Source organism: Cinclus cinclus, chromosome 2 (assembly GCF_963662255.1).
Source record: "Cinclus cinclus chromosome 2, bCinCin1.1, whole genome shotgun sequence".
NCBI lineage: Eukaryota > Metazoa > Chordata > Aves > Passeriformes > Cinclidae > Cinclus > Cinclus cinclus.
This window is the reverse complement of record NC_085047.1, coordinates 85,175,843-85,197,299: the sequence shown is the minus strand read 5'-3', so window position 1 is coordinate 85,197,299 and position 21,457 is coordinate 85,175,843. Positions and strand designations below refer to the sequence as shown.

Here is a 21,457-nt window from a genome sequence, read left to right as displayed (position 1 = left end):
ATTTTGCTAAGTCTTTTTAAACATTTCAGCCCAGCAGTTTAAACAACAAAACTTGGAATGGTGTAAGGAAGATTAAAACAATGATTTCTAAAATCAAATTCTCAGACTACAGCCACCAGCTAGACACAGTTTTGATGATACATGAGACCGTTGTTTATGCTATCATCTTCTGCCCTCCATGACACTTCATGCTTATAATTCTACTGACCTCCCTGGAAATTCTGCATCTTGCAGTGGTCAGTGTCTGGAATGACAACCCTGTGCTTAGGTTTCCAAGACAAAATACTTGGATTTTTCATTCATGGCACTAGAAAATGTTCCCCAAAGTGGGAGATTTTATTACTAATCAAGACTCAGGAACTCAAAAACTTTTTGAAAGAGAAGATCAAAACAATGAAGGAAGTGCAACACTGATCTGCTACAGACAACGTGACGTCTAACACTGCTGAAATAACAAGTACAGAATACTTACCATGTATACACAGCTCCAGATTTGGTAAGGGCCACAGAAAATTGTGATCCACATTCTACTTTAACCACTCCAAGGCCTGTAAGGGAATCAATCTAGAAAAATAATATAAAATGGAAATTAAAGGAGTTAATTAAGGAGGCTGTAGAGTGACCTGTCTTAAGCAAAATTTAACATGCTACTGTATGTATGTGTGTATATATATATATTAAAATATTTATGTAGACGATTTAGAAGAATTCCACTTCTTTCACCATTCTACTGGTTATCCTTAAATACTAAAAAGAAGCTCAAATTTCAGAAACTGTTGAAGATCACCTCTAGTATGCTTTGCCCATAGTTACCCTGCAATTGCCCAGAGTAGAAACAATAAGGTTTTGTCTACTAACACTCATAATCATCCTAAGCTTGTGTGACATGGATGTGATTCTGCTGACATAATAAAAATATTTCTATCTCCAGCAGACCCTTCCTATTTATTCTGTATAGGTTCTTATGCTGCTTTACCATCAGTCCTATGGGACCAACTGATGAAACATAAACAAGCTATTTTTACATTATGTTACATCATGCTGGAAACATTTGGAAACAGAATGGGGATACCTGTATCCAAGAATGAGGATACCTGTATCCAAGTAATTAAATGTGATTCTGGATTTAGGATCTAAAACCCACTGTGCATAGGTGTACACAGTGACAGAACATTTCTCAAACACAAGCAACATTCACCTTCATAACAAATGCTAGAATTCAAATTTAATGGCTACGTGGATTTAATCCCTAACATGTGAAGAAATTCCAAGCCAACCACGCTCTCACAGAAAGGGTTTAATATAAAGTCAGATTACTTTTCAGTGAATTGATACCCCTTCTGGACTGACCTTATGACTACTGTAAATTTATTAACACAAGGGAACATGAAGATTTCTTGGCAAAACCTAATGTTTTGACAGGAACCAAAATTAAAGTATTATTTAAACCAGCAACGTTTTCCAAAAAACTTTCAAGTGCAACTTTAACAGTCAGACAAAGCTTAAACTCTTGTTATTGTAGCCTAAAAAGTTAATTCTTAACAACCACCAGAAGATTCCTGATGTTCCAGGATTGATGAAAGTTCACACATATTGACAAATCTGTCTTCAGCATTCTCCGCCAACATCATAGTTTTTAAAGAGATGAAAAAATTACTGGAAATACCTTCATTGGTACTTTACAGCCATCACTGCCTCCTCTCCCAAGTTTTCCATAATCTCCATCACCCCAGGACCAGACTGTATCATCATCAGTGAGGCACAGTGTCTGTGCATCTCCGCTGCCACAGGCTATATCAATCACACGGTAACCCTGGAGGGCTTCCACCTGGAATGAAATCACCCAGTTTTGTTCACTGTAAAAGACTCAGCTGTTTAGTTTCACAAAAGATGACAAACTCAGCTTGGAGAGGTGATTACTGGAACTACAAGTCTGAAACAGCACAGGAACAAGGAAATAAATGCAACTCTAAGAGCTTTGCTCTTTTCAAACAGCAAAATGAAAACAAATTATGTATTTTAAATACAGGATTTTTTTTTTAAATTGGTGAACTAGTTGAATTTTTTTACCTCAATGTCAGGGAAAACAATACAAAACATCTAAGATTATTCTGCTGAAACAACTTCAGGCACTCTGGGCATGTACTGAATACATCGGGGGGAAACAAGTGTTATATTCAAATAGTCTTTCACTAGTTTACAATTTTTGAGCACTTGCATCATAATCTGAATTTAGTCAACATCTTTTGAAATTATGCCACCTAGTGATGAAGTATGGAATTTGGAATCACAAAGTAAAAGGTTGGTGACCCACATACATCACACCCTTCCTATCTTTGCCACTACTTGAAATAGATTCTGGATGGCACAATCCATCATTCAAAGCAGCATGGAACTTTACATATTTCCTTACATTTTCTTTAAACCTCTAAAATAAACTCCTTGTAACCTGTTTGGTGACCACTAGCAAAGTTTTGCAGCTCCTCTTTCATTTTAACCTTTCAGTCACAGCAGCTTGTTCATTTCTTACAAATACATGCCATGGTTTTGCCCTTTCATTCTTTGTACACAGAAATGCAAGAAGTTAATAAATCAGAAGATATTAACTGGAATAAGACTGTCGAGTGCTACAAAGGTTTCTTACCAGCTTAGGTTTTAGTTGGTCCTCACTATCTCCATGGCCAAGGCGTCCATATCTTCCCTTTCCCCACGTGAAAAGGTCTCCTGCAGCTGTAATACAAGCACTGTGTGCTCCCCCAGCAGCAATGTCAACCACTTCTATGCCTCTCAGAGACTCAATCACACGTGGGCGATCACAAGGGCTGAAAAGAAAACATCTGTCTGGACAAAGCTTCCGGGACAGACCATTCACATTCACCAATGTATGGAGGGAGAGCCCTCTTTTAAAAGGAGAATGAGGACACCTAAAATCGCTGAGTATTTGCTTTGGTCCACTTCAATATCCTAAGGAATTTTATTTTTACTAGAAAAATTCATTAACATACAGAGACTATGATTAAGTATCCGTTCATAGTTTTGGGGTTTTTTAAAATAACATCTTCAAGTATTACTTGCCTTCGGTTTCCATGACCAAGTTTGCCATCTTCAGCTTCACCCCAAGAATAAACTTCTCCCTCAAAAGACAATGCCAAACAGTGCTTTCCTCCTGAGTTCACTGCAACTTTCTTTATGAACACATGTTGAATGGATTCCAGTAAAGTCGGAGTAGAAACTGATTCTGTTCCTCCAATTCCAAGCCGACCACCTGCTCCATATCCAGTGGCATACAGCTTTAAAGTAAAGAATAAAATTTAGTTTTCTTTGCCTCAAACAGAACATTCCCTATTCTTAATGTATGTATGTCAGAATGCAGTTCAAGGAAAATGTAAAAAAAAACCAGTTTCTTACAGGCTTCTTATTTTCTCTCTTTTGCAAAGTAAGGAAATAATTTGAAAAAAACTTCAGGAAAATGTAGCTACATTCAAGTCACTAACATTCACATCACTAAGAACTCTCAATGACTTAATGGATTTTGTGCAAAATACTAAAGCTTATTTTGTAAAACTATCAAGAGACAATAGCTTTGCTTGATAGCATTACAAAATCATCTACTGCCTCTAGCTCTCCTTCCAAGCAGCAGTATTCTAGTCTTCTTTCTTTCTTCTGTAGAATATACATGCCTAAACAGAGTTACTTCTTTCCCTTCCATCCCATAAATATAGCTCTAATTACTGCTTTTCATTCTTTGTGTCTACCTGAAAATAATTTCTTTCAACAGAATGATGTCAAGAAATGCCACTAATCTGCCCTTTACCCTTCTGTGAATTATTAACAAGGATGATACTGACCCCAAGGAATCATCACAGTACCTCACTAGATGAATGTAACTGTTACAAAAAGCTCTAGCTAAAATTCTCCATCACGACCTTAACAGCTGCCATCTGTATAAAAATAAAAACTTCAAATTCACGAACTGATTTTTTTCCTCCTGTACCTGACACTAAACTTCTGCACTGAGATTCCTTTTCAACTCAGGATTTGAGCACCTGGAAATTAGACCCTGCAATATCTAACTTACATTTAGCCAACTGTGAACAATCTCACATTACACCTGCCCCCTGTTAGAAAGAAACAATCACCCCTGTTTTAGGGAACTCAGTGAGCATGCTGTTTGTACCCAACTTTGTTTGGCAAAATCTGATCACATTTTTGAACTGAGAACTCAAATATGTTTCTTGTTTCAGCCATTTAATGCAATAGTAACTGCAGTCCCACAAAATACTAGGGGAGCTGGTACAGTTCAGATTCTTAAAAAAAAAAAAAAAATAAGTTACTACCACCAATAATAATGAACCTGTGTTATGCACACCGTTTTCCATTTAGCTAAACCCATTCTGACTGAGGGTGAAATATTTCAAGAGAGTCAAACAAGCAACTATTTGTTGTATCCTTACTTTCCCATCAGCAGTCACTGCAAACAGAGTCTGTTCACCACCAATCAACTGCACTGGTCTAAGGGTGGCAAGAGCTTCACATGGAGTTGGGACTTTGACCTTTGCTCCTTCAATTCCACCAAGCTGTCCTCTGTGATTATGACCCCAACCATAAATAGTTCCACTGCCTCCAGCTGAAAGTGTCCAATCATCAGGTCGTCTGCAGGAAATGCAAAACAAACAAAATGTTAAAAGAGCTTTTTAAAAGTCATAAAAAATGCAGTTTATCATTGTTCAACAACAAGACTAAACCAGCAACAGCTGAAAGAAATTACCTATTCATCCACTGGACAAGCTGCTCATCCTGTTCTCTCTTAAAGACATCATGACATTCATGAAGAACATCCATATTTTCATTATCTGCCATTAATTCTCGGATTTTCTTTGCCACCTGTGAAACATTTTGCAAACAACATCATTCAAATTATCTATTAGTATTATTATCTATCACAGTTGGCATAAAATAATTCAAACTCAGTGTATCTTTTTACTGAGACACTTTCACAAGTTCCATTAACCATCTGAAGTATTCCTGCAGTACCTCATCAAGGAAAAGGCGAGGTAAGGGTGTCCTTTTATCAAGAGCCACAGCAACCCTGGATGCCATGCAGTATCTCCTGAACCAGGCCCATTTGTGTGTCTCTGCACAGCAAGGGAGAGTGTCCAACTCCAAATCACAAGCAAGAGCCACAAGCACCTTCAGACAATCAAAATTAAAAAAAAAAAATCTTAGAGAGGTATCAAAAATATGCAATAAAAATCAGTATGTGTTTGAGGGTGATGAACAGCACATAGGCCAGTAGGGCCTGAACAGTCTCAAAGACATGTAAAGTCACTAAGAGCCATCTTCACTACCCTCATGGAAGGGGTAACATCAAGTGTAGCCCCACTATCTCACATGGTTAGGTATCTAATTTCCTCTTTCAAACCAGAAATTTTCATAACCTCCTTGCAAAAAACATTCCCAGATGTTTTAATTACCTTTTAATTAATTACCTTTCCCACATCAAATCCCATGTGCTTAACATTTTACCTTCCATTTCTAAACTAAGTCTCCTTTCTACAATTCAATGAATTTTCAATTCATTTTTAGTTTGACTCAATTTCAAACCAGTATTTCAGATTAATATTGTGAACAATATATTACTTCCTCCTTCTAGGCACTTTTAAGATTTCCTTTCTAAGACAGGTTAAGACAGGTACATCCTCTTAGTTTCACTGTTATACTACAAAGGAGGCTTTTCACCTTTTATTCTTCTTGCTCTTCTCTCGACATCCTCAGCTTGTTTATTTTTACTTAGAAGTACAAGGTCCATTTAACACATTGTCATTTTTTCCAACTGGATGTAAATAAAACCTTCAGAGTACTAAACTAACTAAATAGAAATAGACAATACTCCTATTAGGAAAACTCAGAATCATGTAGCAAAAAGTGTGCTTACAAGATGTTTTCCTGAGTTTCTCTGCCTAGCTAGGTACTCCTCATTTTCCATTTGTGTACTTGATCCTCCTTTTAGAAGTAGTGTTCTGATTTTGTCAGTAAATATTACTGACATAGGACAAAGTGACCTTAGCACATCTCCAAAAAAAAAAAAAAAAAAAAAAAAAACAAAAAAAAACAAAAAAAAACAGAACTATTTTAATGTGTTCTTTACTGATTGCACAGCATTACCTTAAAGAAAGGGCTGTGGAGTAACTGTTTGCCACCTCTCACAATGGGGTCTTCATAGTCAAACTGCCGCTGCAAAGCTTCTGGAAGGCCTTTAACCAAAGCAGCTAAAGCACTCCCTGTGAAACTCTAGAGACACCACACAACAGAAACTTAGTCATAGTGCACGCATTACTGGAAGTATATTATTTAGATGACTGTGACAAAATAACTTCCCAAACTACAGCTAGCTGTGTGAAGTACCATTTCCATCTACTTGTTCAAACAAAATTATTTCTACTATATTTTTTTTTGGCAATTCAATGCCAGTTAAGTCTTGGAATTAACCATTTTTTTTCTTTTCTCAACAGGAGTACCTTTACAGACTTGCAGAGCTGTGCAAGAACACTGTTCATCTACCCATTTCCTATTTTGCCATGAACACAAAAAACCTTGTACATCAGGGCTAGCACCTTTTCATCTTAATACGAAAAATGTGAAGAAGACAGCACCTCTGCCTTCTTACCAAAGCTCGTGTTTCTCCCTCGTTATCTCCTAGGATCCGGTTGATGTTAATGGACTGGCCAAACTCCGTGGTGAGCAGCTTCCGTAGCCTCTGCAAGGCCCACATTCTGTGGCCAGCAGCTGAGGAAAAACAAACACACAAAGAACGTAATTAATTGAAACAATCATTGTCACCTCAAAAAAACAGACCTAGTTTTGAGACTATACTCACCTAAGGCACTCAGTTGAGCACAAGCTGCAAGAGAAGCTGCCAAGCGAGGAACTATACTCCTGTTGGATGCAAAATTTAAACGAAAATCCAACAAACACGTAACCAAATCCATTGAGGGGCATGAAAGAATGCAACGGTCTGACAGAAGGTCTTTAGGGCCTGCAAGAAACAAAAAAGGAACAACAAAAAAATAAAGCAAGGGAAGGTTTGTCCTGAAATAAGAACAGAACACAGGCAGGATTTAGTTGACCAAACACAGCACTCTAGAATGCTCATCTGCTTGAGTTATCTATTCTACTTCCCTTTGAAGAGACAGGAAAAAAGATGTACTTTCATGACTAAATTTACATAATTTTAAAACAGATGGATTTCAAAATATAAAGGCATTTCAGATGACTTATGTCCCAGAAGTATCCTCTCTTCACTGGTGAAGAGGCAAACCAGAGTGGTTACAAAATATGTTTGTCTCTTCTCTATGTACAAGTGCACTTCTCAGGACTTAGTTGAAAATGCTTCCTAAGTATGAATGGAACTATTTCCTTAGTATAAATATAAATGAACTATTGAACTCTGGCATGTAAATACCATGCAATAAGTGCAGTGTAAAAAGCAAACAATTTCTACTCTTACCCTCCTGTAAATCTTGCATGTGCTGCCTTACCTGCAGCTGGCATGATAGGATAAACTGTGAATCGCCATCCCCATCCATTCACAGACCCATCACTGATGAACTTCCACTTTAACTCATCCCCTGGAATTCTCAATTCACTGGACCAATCTGACCACTCACGACCTGTTAGAGTGGGCAAGACAAACATACTCAGCTATACTGTCTGAGCCAGTGTGTTACCCACTCATCAATAGCAACTGGTTAAATATTATAAACACACAAAAGCATTCAAGAAAAAAAGCTATGTGAAGTACACGAGCACAAATGTAAAGATGTTACATTAAGTCTTAAAAAGTACAAAACCAAAAAGTTAAACTTAAAAAGTTCAATTAGCACTGCTAGCAGATAGCCTAGTACCACAATCAGGAGGCAACTACAAGAGCTTACTAAAATCCCTTGTCCTGTTTTCAAATTGTCTTTCACATTACAAAAATATGTAATAACCTATACATCAAATTAAGCTTTACAGCTTCCAGCCAGGAACCTACTAGAAATATCTCAGTAATGAAACACCTTTGGGGAAAAATGGGTCAACATGAAAAGCCCACATTACGACTGCACTGGCAGTAACTACTGAGACCCTTGTACATAATGTGCTGTATGGGTAGGCTGAACATAAAATTTGATGAGATGAAAAATATTCCTCCAAAATCTACTACAAATTAATAGTGCCTAAAAATTAGATCAGAGATATCAAGATTAAAAATGTGAAGAACTCATGCAGCATCACACAAGAAGGCCAGAGCAAGAAACAGAAAGAAAGAGCACCAAGCTATTATTTTGGACATTGGACAGCAGAAAGGCATTCGTCTTGACTGTATGAAAGCTGAAATTTCTCTAAGTACTATCTGAAAAAGGGAAAAGCAAGCAAAATAAGTATGCTTTTCCAACTTTTTAACACACACTTTGATAATATAGAAATTCACACATGTTGGCAGGGGTGCTAAACACTGAATTTTACACTCTTATCTGCTCTTTGGAAAAACTGGACAATCTAACATGCAGTTCCCAGAGATTCTCTATATCCAAAGACACAAGATCAATCTTTGTGTCTAGATCCTACAAACTCTTTAGTTTAAGAGACAGTACAAATTTGCACAGGTTTCCCTCTCTTTCACTGGCCTATCCCTAACAGGAAGTAATTCAGAGGCAGTGGCATGTTTCATTCAGCACTGAAGAGTGGATCACACAGGACACTTTGGAAGAGCACTGGCTCTCCGCACCTGATCGGACGGACACGATCCTGTTGACTCCATCCATTATGGTCAGCGGATCGTGACGCCGCTCCGTGGAGCACTGGCGGTCAAACTCCACCCTCAGCCCCTCAGCACCTAAACAGCAACACAGAGTTCACAAGCTTCTTCAGAGCAATCAGTATCACAGACAAATGCAGCATTTTAGAAATCCACACGGAATCACACACACTTACTTGGAAGCCATAGCGCCCCCTTAATAAAAATAACTTCTTTTGATTTCATGACATTATTTGCCTGTAATTTCTTCTTATTGAAAGCCTTAAATCACAGCAAACTCATGTAAGTAGGGGCTAGCAGACAAAAGGCCATACCAGAACATTCAAAAGTGAAGTTGCAAAAGAAAAAAAAATGCCTATTTACAGTTAAGGCGGATAGCTCTTTGTTGTCTGTAACTTCTGGTAAGTACTAGGTGAATTACTGAAGGAAGCACTAAATGAAATGACAGCATTAAAACAAAGAAGTATTTTCCTTGCTTAAGGCTAGAAGATGAGTTTCCAATTACTAAACCTGAAAAAGATTCAGTCCCTCTCAGCTTCATAACTGGATGGAGAACAGCAATGATATGCAACTGTAATCATACCCAATGAATCCAGAAATGCATATTGTATAGAACTGAGATTTTCATCAGCATGTAAGAAATCAACTTCAAGAAATACTTTTTTCATAGCAACAGGACACATAATGTGGCTTTAAAAGTTCAATACCTATTTTTGTAAGCTAAGCAACAATTCAATGCAGGCAGGCTTAAAAATAATTGAATTTTAGCAATGTAACTCCAAGAATTCTGTACCTGGTATTTTAACTGTGCCACTAGAAGATGTATCATCAGTATATGGATGGCTGCTCTCTACCACAACTGGTTGTGAAGAGAGGCGACCACTTTGTGAATCAGTTGCTACATCTTCTAGTTCTGTAACGCAGAGCTCCAACAACATATCAGCAACCTAAGGAAAGAAAAATACCCACTTTACAAACTGTATATTTAATTAAAACAAGAAATCTAAGTAAATTACCACTCTTCCCAAATTTAAAATAAATAACTTAGTTTATGAATCAGATTTCCAAAACTATCACATTAACTCAAAAATACACTTTTTTGGTATTGTTAGAACAAGTAAAACTCCTCAAACTAAAAGCCAAAACACTTAAGTTTTCAGTAAGTAAATAAAAACACAAATAATTGTTTTCCCTTATAGAAAAAGCAAACTGTTGAATCCAAGCTATAGAGCATACACCAGCATAGAAGGTATGAGTAATTAACCAGTATGCAATATTGCAAAACGCTGTCTAGAGAGGAAATGTCAAAAGTACTAATTTTGAAAGAGTTTCTAATAAAAATTCTGGCTCCAAAACACAAAAAACCCACACAAACCCAAAGTTGTTCAGTTACTCACTATTAATGATACAAACCCCCCAAAATTAATGTGTAAGTGCACATAGGATATGCATATAATTTGACTGGGAAAACTCAAGCCCAACATAAATATACATAGCTAATCACCACAAACTGGGCAGGGAGAATAACAGTTTTAGAAATCTTAAAAAAAATTTATTGTTATTCATAGCTGAAAGGTAAAGCGACAAGAAATATTAAACAGCTTTCAGTTCATTACTGAACACACATTCTATAAGTAATTTATGATTTGTTACATTCTGCCAACTACACCAAAAAAAAAAAAAAAAAAACCAAAACCCACACCCATGGAAACTTTGCAAAAGTTAGAACCTTCAATGCACAAAATGTAAATCTTAACAGTTCAGAAGAATTATAGGATCCTTAACAATACAATATACTAGCAGCATTTTTAGCTAGCAATAATAACTGCATCAATTAGAAAAATAAACTTGGATGCAAAAAAAAAAAAAAAAAACATAATGGAAAATTTTAACTAACATTCTACACATCAACTAAACAGAGCTTGGTTATTTCAGCTTCATTCCAATACCCACCGACACTTGCTCAATACACAAAGACATTCTATCTTAATGTCTAATTGCAGCATGAAAACTGGAGAATTAGTCTTCTACTGACATCTGCAGCACATGCATATATATTCACACAGTATTTCCATTAAAACAGTTAAAGCTCATATATGCATTTAAATTCAACTCAAATTTTCATGTGTGACAAGTTTCTCAGGATGCTGAACCGCACTTCCAATATAAAAAGTATTCCAGCAAGCTAGTAATAAAAAGGACCCAGTTAAAATGCAACAGAAACAAAAGCTGACCTGTGGGTAAGCTGTGCCCATGCCAGACAGCACAGCTGAGAGAACATCTCTTCCCTTTTCACCAGCTCGGTTGGACACCGCAAGCTTTAGCAGGTCAACCATGACTCGTGTGTCATCTGGTACCAGGAGACTTGTAAACTCATCCAAGTACTGAGGTTCTGGGCCAGATACCTTACTCTGGCTTTCTACATCCTACAAAAGGAACAACAAACATGCCTCTGACTTTGGATAGCTTTTTAAAAATGCAGTCATTTACAGAATAACTTCTAAAGCACAAAAGAACCAGAAAAACTGCTCGATAAAAGCATGGTAAGGACTTAAATTTTGAGAATAGTATTGACAGCATTACTTCTTTGGTTTTTGTCATGGTTTCTGCAATAATACTGGCAGCTCCAGGATCATCTGTGACTGGAATGAAAGGACGGGAAGAGGCAGCAGCAGCTGAGGGAGTTACAGCAGACGGTGTCACAGCATCTTCTGAAGGAACAACCTAGCCAGAACAAATAATAACTTATGAAATCTCCAACAAGGCACTGTAAAACCTCTGAGTTTCACTATTTATTAGAAGGGCTAGCTCTCAAAGCAGCAGTTTAAAAACAGCCGAACAGTTCAAAACTAACAGAATCACTGCCTGTATTTTTAGCTTCTATTTTACATTTCTAGTGTGAGTAAAACAGCAAACACTCCCCTCAATGCCAGCTGCCAAAAAACATATAATGAAACATCCATGCCTGCAGAAAAGTCTACAAAGTAAATGGCAGTCCCTGACAATACATACCAAGTTCACAGGTTATAAATGCAAAAGATCTCTTCAGTAGCAAGCATTTTCTTTTTTCTGCTTTTGTTAGCAGTTGGGAATCAACACAGTAGAATTTCATTCAGGGCCTCATGTCTACATCAGTTCATCTAAGTTTACAACTGAATTTCATTAAATAATGGTCTGCTATTCTTGACCTTTTTTTAATATCACTCCTGTGAAATGAATCCAATAGCTCCAAAATATTGCTAGAATTCATGACTATTGCATTTAAATGACAAAATGCTTTCTGAAAGTACAAAACTGATCTTACACGAAAATCTTAGTTTTTTCAAATCTGACACATGCTGAGAACCTAGTCCTGAAATTAAGAGCATGAAGGAATTTTTTGATCTCTGATACTATCAGACTAACTGAGATTTGGCAATTTTATGGTTAAAAACTAATGAAAAAAATAATGTGACACTTTACCTCCCCTCTCCTGTCCTGCCATGGGTTTGGGCTCAGCCTCTCCTCAATATCTCCAAGCACACACTCATCTCCATTTGCAGGGCTTCCTGCAGAAGTAGCATCTGATGGGGGAGCTGGCGATGAAGAGGGACATTCTACTGGTGCAATCATACTTGCAGGCATCAATGCTCCAACAACTACATCCCTGAAATCATTTAGGATGGATTAACATAAACCTAATCATACTCTCTGGTTGAACTTGAAAAATTTCATTAGCATGTCTTAATAAAATAAGATAAGGCTTCCAATCCCTAGAATTTAGAGGGCAGTTCCTTGTTATTCTCCTTTGGGCCTGATGCTTCAACATTTAGCCTTAGCTTCTCTTTACAAATTTTAGCACAAATACTCTGTTCTCTACTAACACTGACAGCAAATTTTTATTGTTATTTCCACTCTGCCCTCTACTGCTTCCTCCAGATCATACATCGTGATTTACTTACACAGCTTCTACATTATTTACTCGAGCATTTCCGAATGAAAGATTTTTTTTTCCCCAGGCAAGAGAAACTTTTATGAACATAACAACATAAAGCTAACATCAACATCAAAAGAAAATGTGAATGAAGCTTAGGCCTATGCTGAGGAGCTCAAACTTATTAAAACAATTGGATACCTGACTCAAGAGTCCCTAATAGATGTTAAGATATGTCATCTTTTGCTCTGCCACATTCTGACAAAAGAATGCTTCCATGCCTACCTGGCATACATGATCTGTAATGCAACCAGTATGTGAGACAATGCCTGCTGTTTGGCAACATTCCCATCAAGAGACAGGAGAATCTTAGCAAGGGAAGGGCGATTCGGCTTGGAACTGTTCGCCCCGCTGATTTTGTTACTAGCAGCAGAAGAATCTGCATCTGAAGGAACACCTAAAAAGAGGCAGGGGGAAAGACAAGGTAAGCATTTCTTAATGGCATAACACATACAAGGAAATGGTTTATCTAATTTCTTGTTAAATCAGAAGAGATGACTGAAACTAACTCTACAGGAGATTCTTAAACTGCAGTGCCTACAATTACAATATTAAAGTTAATATTGAGGCTTTCCAACACGGGCTTTCATAAAATAGTATTTGATCTTGTCACTCACTTATGAGGATTAAGGTAATGCACAGTGAAATATTTTAGTGATCAGCACTTAAAACAAGTTTTACCTACACAGACATTCTAAAATGAGAATATTTATTATGTACAAATTGGCTTGGTCACGAAAAAACTTAATTAGCAAGATGTTGGATGATTTTATATTCAACACAAAACACTGCTGTTTTGACACCCTAATTCTTAAGTTACTTACCTCAGAAACAAGAGGTAATGTGCAGGAAGACTAATGTAGCATTCATCTATCATTAACTCTATAAAGAGAAACTCCTTAGGGTGTTTGAGAAAGCATGTTGCATTTTTAAATTAAAGTTCCACTTTCATGAAGAGTTCTGGTTAGGCTTTTTTTTACTGGGTGTGTATTTTGTTGTTTTGTGATTCTTTTTTAAACTGTTTCATTTTGAACTCTATCACCTATTAAACCACACATACACACACAAAAAAAAAGACACTCTAATGGCAGTAAAGGAAAAAACAATGTAAGGTAACAAATACCAACCAAGATAAGAAGCACCTAAAGGGTCCCTCGCTGTCTGGAAAAGGACTGGCTCATGAACAGATGGTGTAGCTACGTCCACTGTTGTCCATGCTACACTGTGGGAAGACCCACAGGCAACCCGAGTGATTTTCTGGCCTTCCAAGCCCTGGACAAGAGTGGGTTTTCTATTGACTGTAGTAGTCCCATTGCCTTGTTGCCCGTGGTCATTGTCACCCCAAGCATAAACCTGCCAGGAAATATTTCCACACATTATTTCGCTTCACTGCTTATCTTACTCAAATGCTTTCTCAAAAATTCCTAAAAGGCATGTTTGTGATTTGTGCTAGTAATCTAGGACCCTTCAGACAATCTATTGTCATGACATTCCCCCACTCCATTAAATAATGCAGGCATTATCATACATTAAACAAAAAAAAAAAAAAATCAAAGCAGCACTTTACCAGATTATTCATGAATTTTTGCCAAATCATAATTGATCGGTTGATTGATGAATCAATCAATGTTCACAGTAAGTTAGAAAAATTAATTGCTCAGTAATTACACTGGAGATCTGAAACAGTATTTTGATAAATCTGAAAAAATCTGTCCAGAATACTATGGCTGCTGCTGCATTTCCAGAGTAAGAAGCAGAAAACTGATCATGAGATAATACAAGGAAAACACTACAAAAGCTGCTATGACAAAAATATTTCAACTCCGATACTAATATTTTAAATACTAATACATTTTAAATTACAATTATGCTTATATTTATGCAGGACTTTTTTAGAAGCAAATAAATATAATTAGAAGTTTTTATTTCATTTAATCAGCACCAATACTGTTATACTTTCCTTCCTGAATAGTTTATTCCTTTCTGCACCAAGGAAAGAGGGGAAAGGAATGTGATGCACAACATACCTGTCCAGTGTCAGTCACTGCCAGACAGTGGAGTGCTCCCACAGCCACGTGCACAATCTTTTTACCCCTCAGTCCTTCCACAACCTGTGGCTTTCGTACATGCACATCTGTGCCATGGCCTAGCCTGAAGTAATCCCCTTTACCCCTGCAACAGACAATAAATGTAACCTTCAGGACAACTGGACTGTTTACACATTCCTCTTTAATGCAGGCTCCCAACTGAATATACTTCATTTATCACTGCCTGAAGCACACACACCAACTAGCATATGCTTCAAGAATAAGGATAAGGATAAGAATGCATGAGGATAGCTGCAGTTCTATTACACTGTAGCTTCTTACCTCAATACAGAAGAGCATGATTATGACTATTTTTTATATGGAAAGAGCATTACATTTAATTTCCTCTGCTGCAGAAATACTGCAATTATAATCACAAAATTCACATGGTTTGATAAATCAGACTTAGGCCTATTTAACTACTGAGAATAAACCTAACAGCAACAGAACCTTTAACGTAAAAGTCTCTTCCCATGGAAAAAAAATACACGGGTAACTAAAAATGTTTTCAAATTTGAGTTTTTTCACATTGTTGGAAGCCTTAATATAGATTCTCAAGCCTCCATAATTTAAATTCTTCCAAAATTGTTGTATACACAAACTGCAAAAACAAACAAATAACAAAAAAATGGCACGCACAAAAGTAAACACCTTAAAATGGCTCTACCAAGAATGTCAGTATAAAAGAAAGAAAAAAAGACCTGATATTTCTTCCACTATGTTTTTAGTAACCACTCAGTTCTTTTGCTCACCACTTAATTTTTCTGAAGAAAGCTTATATTATACTGGAGTGAAATATAACACAGAGTACTGTTATATACCTAAAGTGGTAACTCAGATGTGATGATTTTTTCCACAAACCATTACAAATTCAAGAAGAATAAAAGTTTAAAAGCAATTCTGCTATCCCCAGCTCAAACAGACCCAAAAAAAAAATCTCCTTGTAGACCTGTAATGTCATTAAATAGCTGTAGATTTTTGACTAGATGTAAGTGTTAAGAAAAACCAGGGCAAGGAAGAAATAAATAAGAACTTTGGCATGAGTTGTTAATAAAAAAGACTGTCAAATTATCTTTACTTTCGCTCCCTTTGTCACTACCGAAAAAGACCTGGAGGGAGAACAAGAAAAATACAGTTTCCAAAGGCCACTCTGAAAAACAACATCTGTTAAAAACTTCTCTCCCCTTTAACAACAGTAGTAACTTATAAAAACGAAAGTTTCAAGGATTTCCTCTTCATGTTATTCAGCCACTGCTGACAACACAACCAAAATGATTGGTTTAAGTCTACTTAGCTTTGATATACATCAAATAGGTCACAGTCTTATTACACAAGGATGGGGTAAGACCTTGATCAGATTAGTGCCATGGAGTAAGCTCTCAGATTTTACCAAAAGGTTTATAAATGCAAAAAGCCAGATTTGTGTTCAAAACAAAGCAGAAGCAAGCAGGCACATAGGAGGAAAATAAACTCATATCTGAGTAGGTCTCCGTGATAATCTCATACCAATTCTTGCTCCAAGGCATCATTACTGACAACTCAGTGGCCTTCTGAGCCACAACAAGCTGTTGCCATGCTCTTCTGCTCCCAAGGAAGCTCTTCCCATCTCCTCTGAATTTCAGCTTACTTCCTTACTCTCCTGCATCCTTACTCTCAAGTCTCTGCTTTAGCTGCAGGCTTCACAGTCCAAGCTATAGCTCTCAAATTTTCTTTTTTCCTCTCCGTTCCTAACATTCCTTTATAGGTCTCATGGTAACCAAGAGAAGAAATTATCTTCCCTTTCTGCCACCAATTCAATAGGAGACAGGCATTCTAACAGAGTACAGCAAACAAGAAAGCATGCTATGAGATACAGCGTTAGAGTGATTGAATAGATGCAGATTGCCTGGAAGAGCTTCCAGTTTATAAAAAGCATACAGATCGGGCACAAATGAGGTCAAAATGCATTAAATACAGCACACAGTTAAGTAAGTGCTTTGTTAATATTTCCTGGCAAATATAACATACCATGTCCATACCACTCCTGACTTGGTCAGTGCCAATGAGAACTGTGCACCACACTCAATCTGACAAACGCCTTGGCCGTTCAGTCTTTCAATGTTCTGAGGAATGTTGCATCCTTCGCTTCCTCCTCGGCCCAGCTTTCCAAAATCACCATCACCCCAAGAAAAGACCAAACCTAACAAACATCAAATTGCAGGTCAAACAATGATCACAATACTCCCATGTGCTAGAAAGCTTCTGGAACAAGATACTCCTACCTTCATCTGTCAAAGCAAGAGTCTGAGCATCTCTGCTTCCACAGGCAACCTGAATGACTCGGTGGCCAAGAAGCACTTTAACCTACAAAAGGGAAGAAATAAGAAGTTTTCAAACCTTACAAACACTTCACAAGTGTTATGAGTCATCTTGGTCATTGTGCCCAGCCCGAGCAAAAAAGTATTCAGCCATGCTCAGAATCCAACATTGCTACATGGTAGCTTCCAGCTGTGTATCAAAGACACAGCACATGAATTCTGAAATCAGCACTTGCCAATTTACATCACTTTCCAAGAAAGACCCTGGATCTTTTTGGCCTTTCTGAAATAGCTTTACTTTCACTGGAGGTATTGGTACAAAAACCTAATTTAGATCATTCCAAAACAATGTCTAAATATGGCCTTCGTGGATTTTGTTACTTTAGCTTTATGCTGCTGTCATTTGTTAAAAATGTTTGCATTTCACCAGAAACAAGAAACATTGATTTTACCATCTTAGGCTTGAGCTGCGTGGTATTATCTCCATGTCCTAGTCTTCCATATTCTCCAAGACCCCAGGTATACAGTTCACCACTAGAGGTAATAGCAGCACTGTGGGAGCTGCCACAGGCAATATCACGGATGCGTTTGGTTTTCAATGCTTCTATCAGCCTGGGTTTATCACAGTTCCTGGAGAAAAGGAACAACAAACGCATTGTGTTAATCATGAAACAGCCACACAATACACCCCATCTGTTGCAATACGAACTGTGCAATAACTTAACAGTAACCTCAAGATAAAGTAGTATGCAACATTCTGATTCCAAGATGTTCTCTTTAGCAGCACCATAAATTCAGAGTTTATACTATTTTAATGTACCTCAAGGTTTATTTAAAGAAGATTTTATGTATATGCTGCCAAACTTAGGTGAGAAATTCAAAATGTTAATGCAATGAATCAATTAAACAGCGCATAATAGAAAGTGAAAACCAATTTCCTGTCACTGCCCAAAGTTGAGTGATTTATTAGCAGTGGACATACAGTAAGATTAAGAGATGACACTAACATCCCAGCTTTGCTCTTCACGATAGAGAAATCAAAACTAGAAGTTACTGTTAGACTTTCATGTGAGTACTGCTAACATTTATTCTTCATGTGGTTACAGTGTTCTCTTAATTCCAAAAAAAAGATTCCACTCAGGATTTTCTAACATTGGCTCTACAAGAACCACTAACAAGATTCCACAAAATTATGCCTGGCCTCTGGAAATATTGCTACTGGGAAATGTCCAGGAGTTCCAAACTCACTTTCAGTAAAATTACATAAAACATGAGGCAGTTGAGTAATAAACAGTAATACTGCTCTCATTTGGACTTCTTGTTTCATTAGTCTGACCCAGCCTTATAAACATTTACTTGCTGTAACATATTAACCATCTGATGTATTTTGTATGTATTATGGGCAGGTCCTCAAAATGTACCAGAATGACAAAAATATTAACCCGTGGGTTTTGTTCAGCAGGGTTTTTTCTTTCAAAATACTGTTCTGTAGGTACATACAAAGTAAAATCTAAGAAAATTCAATTTTTTCTCAAAGCTGTCCTTCAAGCTGTGGAAGATTACAGTACATATTACAAAAAGTGGAAAAAGTTATTTCTGGCTAACAAGTCTTTGAACTGAAGTCTAAAGAGAAGGGCCATAAAATCACACCTTTAATGATGAACTGTTAGAGCTGTTACAGCTCAGGAATATAAAATTGCTATGGTTTTACTCCTCTGAAAGCCATAAAGGTAACCAAAGGTAATAAAGGTAATAAAAAACTGCATGAAAAAGGTATAAGGATAAAAAAAAACCCATAAAGGTAACTAAAAACTGCATGTCCAAAAATACAGAATTCCATCAGTGAAGTCTGAAAATACTAGTCAAGACTTTAACCATCTTCCTAAGGATTATATTAATTGAATGCCTCTTTTCTAAATTGCTGAAGCCTGGTACAAACGGTGCACCATAAATTGGTATATACTGTGGAAAAATAAGTCCTCTTACAACATATTTTTTTATTCCTACTATATTAAAAATAATGTTGTTGTCAATAGTGGTGGTCAGCTGTGCTGTAGTCAACATAAATCTTTTACTGAAACATAGATAAATTTGGTATCCTTACATTCGACTGAAGTGACCAAGTTTTCCATCATCTCCTTCACCCCATGAAAACACCTTTCCATCAACAGTTAATGCCATAGCATGCCGGCCACCTAAAATTGTAAACACAGATTAACATTTTTGAGCTTTCAAGCAGGCAGCAGCAGGTCTTAGCAACAATTTGACATTGCTGTTATTCTACAGTGCAGCTGTATATGCCTTTCACCTGCATAGACATCACTTATTTTCTTTGGAGCTTTCATGTAATTTAAAATAAAAAACTTTTGTGACAGTAAGTCTCCTGGCACATTTAAAAAAAACTCCACCAAGCCAACAATCACTCAATTTTCTATTTTCAGAGCTGCAAGAAAAAATGAGAAAAACAAATCCACCATTTGGAAATATTAAAAATGGAAACACTTTCCTTCAATCAAACACAAACGCCAAAGTTACCCTGCAGCAGATAAGAAAATTTGCATGGTCTAAATTCACAGATTTTAATAACAGTCATTAGATTTAATATGACATTGTATTACAACACACAGAATGCAGTAACCTGTATCTATTTTTTTAAAAATAATCTGATATGGTACACCCAAGAAAACTGACAAACAACTATTTTCAGGCTTAATATGTTACATTCATGTTTATAAGGATAGCAACAGTCAGTACCTGAGTGAACAGCCACCTTTTTTACCACGTAGTTGCTGAGAGCTGTAATCTGGCGGGGAATAGGCACAGTTCCACTAGATATTCCTAAACCCAACCTTCCATTTGTGGCTTCTCCACAGGCATACACTTTACCCTCTACAGTCACTAAAATGAAGAAAAAAAAATGTTTGAAACACTGTTAGCGTTTCACTATTCAAAATCTGTTTCTGCCCTTAAATGATTTTATTTATTTTAAACTTATGTTACCGGCAAACAGGCTTTTGGATCCCCCAGCTACTTGTACAACATTCAAGGCAGACAGGGTTTCAGAAAAGGAAGGGACTTTTATCTAGAGCAGACAGGAAATAAAAATCATTACAATTCACTTCAATGTTTTACACTCTAAAAAGAAGAGCTCTTAAGTGATAACAGGTACTTTCAGATGCATCACCCATGCCAATTAACATTACACCAGGCCAAGAACAAAAACTAATTTAAAAAAATTAATACTGAAGCGATGATAAATATAAAACTGGAGAAAAAAATGAATGGTGATATAAACAAGGAGTTCCTTTTAGTAAAGCTTTCTTGGGAAAACTGAAGAAAACAAAAAAGGCTAACTTTCTGATTCTTCAAGGTACTCCATGGATACAACATTGTATTCCTACCACATCAATTGAAGAAATGCTCTCAACATAATTTTCAGATTAATGAATGATCTTTTAAATTGATTAAGCATTTGCAATTAAATTCATCTTGTATCAGAACAAAATTGCATGTAAACAGCTGCACACTGGGCTGAAATTCCTACTGTACCAGTGCCAGGTACAAGTAACATGAAACCAATTTCAGCAAAAGTTTCATTTTTTGGATGCAAACTCAACAGGAATAGAATATGTAAGTGTTACACATTTTTTAAACAATTAGTTCATTATCATCTAAAACAAATGACTGAGTGGCTGCTAAAAATCAGAGATTTCAGAGTACCAACCAAAATGCAAATTTTCTCCAATTTTCCACCCAGCAGACATCTACATGTCTTAACACTAAAAAGCCACCAAAACCTACTCTTTGTAGCTTTCAGTAATAAACTGGAAAATTCTGATTAAGTCTGAATTAATTTTAGGTTGTGTAACTTGTACATTTTATTTTTCACTGTTTCTCTTTTGTACTTCAGCGTGAAAACAACATACCTTGGAACCTTTTAGCCCTCCCAATTGGTCTTTGTCATTCAGTCCCCAAACAAAAACTTTGGTTCTTATTGTAGCTGCTGATTCAAGCCCAGCTGCCTTCTTTCTAACAAGACTGAACATATTGAGAAAAGAAACCATGGTCAGTTTAGCAAACAGCATGCTGTAGCATAAGCACCTTTTTACTGTATTTTCTGATTTTTACAGTTTGGAACCGTTTCAGGACTCAAACTACCCTACCACAGTTGGGGAAAAAAAAAAAAATCAAACCATGTGCCACATATCAAATATAAGCACATCAAGCTTTTAGCTCAGTTTCCAACCCCACATATGCTACAAAAGGGGATGAGTCATACAGAATGTTACACCTCACCAGT

General features: G+C 36.8%; 1 protein-coding gene across 3 annotated transcripts in view; it reads right to left on the bottom strand.

Annotated features, from left to right (window-relative positions):
• HERC2 (HECT and RLD domain containing E3 ubiquitin protein ligase 2) overlaps positions 1 to 21,457 on the bottom strand; it is a 104,775-nt gene that overhangs the window by 15,105 nt on the left and 68,213 nt on the right. For all 3 annotated transcript variants that reach the window (XM_062487855.1, XM_062487856.1, XM_062487857.1), the window contains 26 exons: positions 21,084 to 21,195; positions 20,158 to 20,239; positions 19,912 to 20,055; positions 19,262 to 19,352; positions 17,610 to 17,787; positions 17,122 to 17,203; positions 16,868 to 17,039; positions 14,801 to 14,945; positions 13,901 to 14,126; positions 12,999 to 13,170; positions 12,263 to 12,446; positions 11,384 to 11,524; positions 11,035 to 11,226; positions 9,594 to 9,747; positions 8,771 to 8,878; positions 7,539 to 7,670; positions 6,878 to 7,036; positions 6,668 to 6,786; positions 6,166 to 6,291; positions 5,035 to 5,190; positions 4,769 to 4,884; positions 4,455 to 4,653; positions 3,076 to 3,290; positions 2,645 to 2,822; positions 1,667 to 1,828; positions 473 to 564 (listed from right to left, as the gene is read on the bottom strand). In XM_062487855.1, coding sequence (XP_062343839.1) covers positions 473 to 564; positions 1,667 to 1,828; positions 2,645 to 2,822; positions 3,076 to 3,290; positions 4,455 to 4,653; positions 4,769 to 4,884; positions 5,035 to 5,190; positions 6,166 to 6,291; positions 6,668 to 6,786; positions 6,878 to 7,036; positions 7,539 to 7,670; positions 8,771 to 8,878; positions 9,594 to 9,747; positions 11,035 to 11,226; positions 11,384 to 11,524; positions 12,263 to 12,446; positions 12,999 to 13,170; positions 13,901 to 14,126; positions 14,801 to 14,945; positions 16,868 to 17,039; positions 17,122 to 17,203; positions 17,610 to 17,787; positions 19,262 to 19,352; positions 19,912 to 20,055; positions 20,158 to 20,239; positions 21,084 to 21,195 — 3,837 coding nt within the window. The remainder of the gene's footprint in view (positions 1 to 472; positions 565 to 1,666; positions 1,829 to 2,644; positions 2,823 to 3,075; positions 3,291 to 4,454; positions 4,654 to 4,768; positions 4,885 to 5,034; positions 5,191 to 6,165; positions 6,292 to 6,667; positions 6,787 to 6,877; positions 7,037 to 7,538; positions 7,671 to 8,770; positions 8,879 to 9,593; positions 9,748 to 11,034; positions 11,227 to 11,383; positions 11,525 to 12,262; positions 12,447 to 12,998; positions 13,171 to 13,900; positions 14,127 to 14,800; positions 14,946 to 16,867; positions 17,040 to 17,121; positions 17,204 to 17,609; positions 17,788 to 19,261; positions 19,353 to 19,911; positions 20,056 to 20,157; positions 20,240 to 21,083; positions 21,196 to 21,457) is intronic.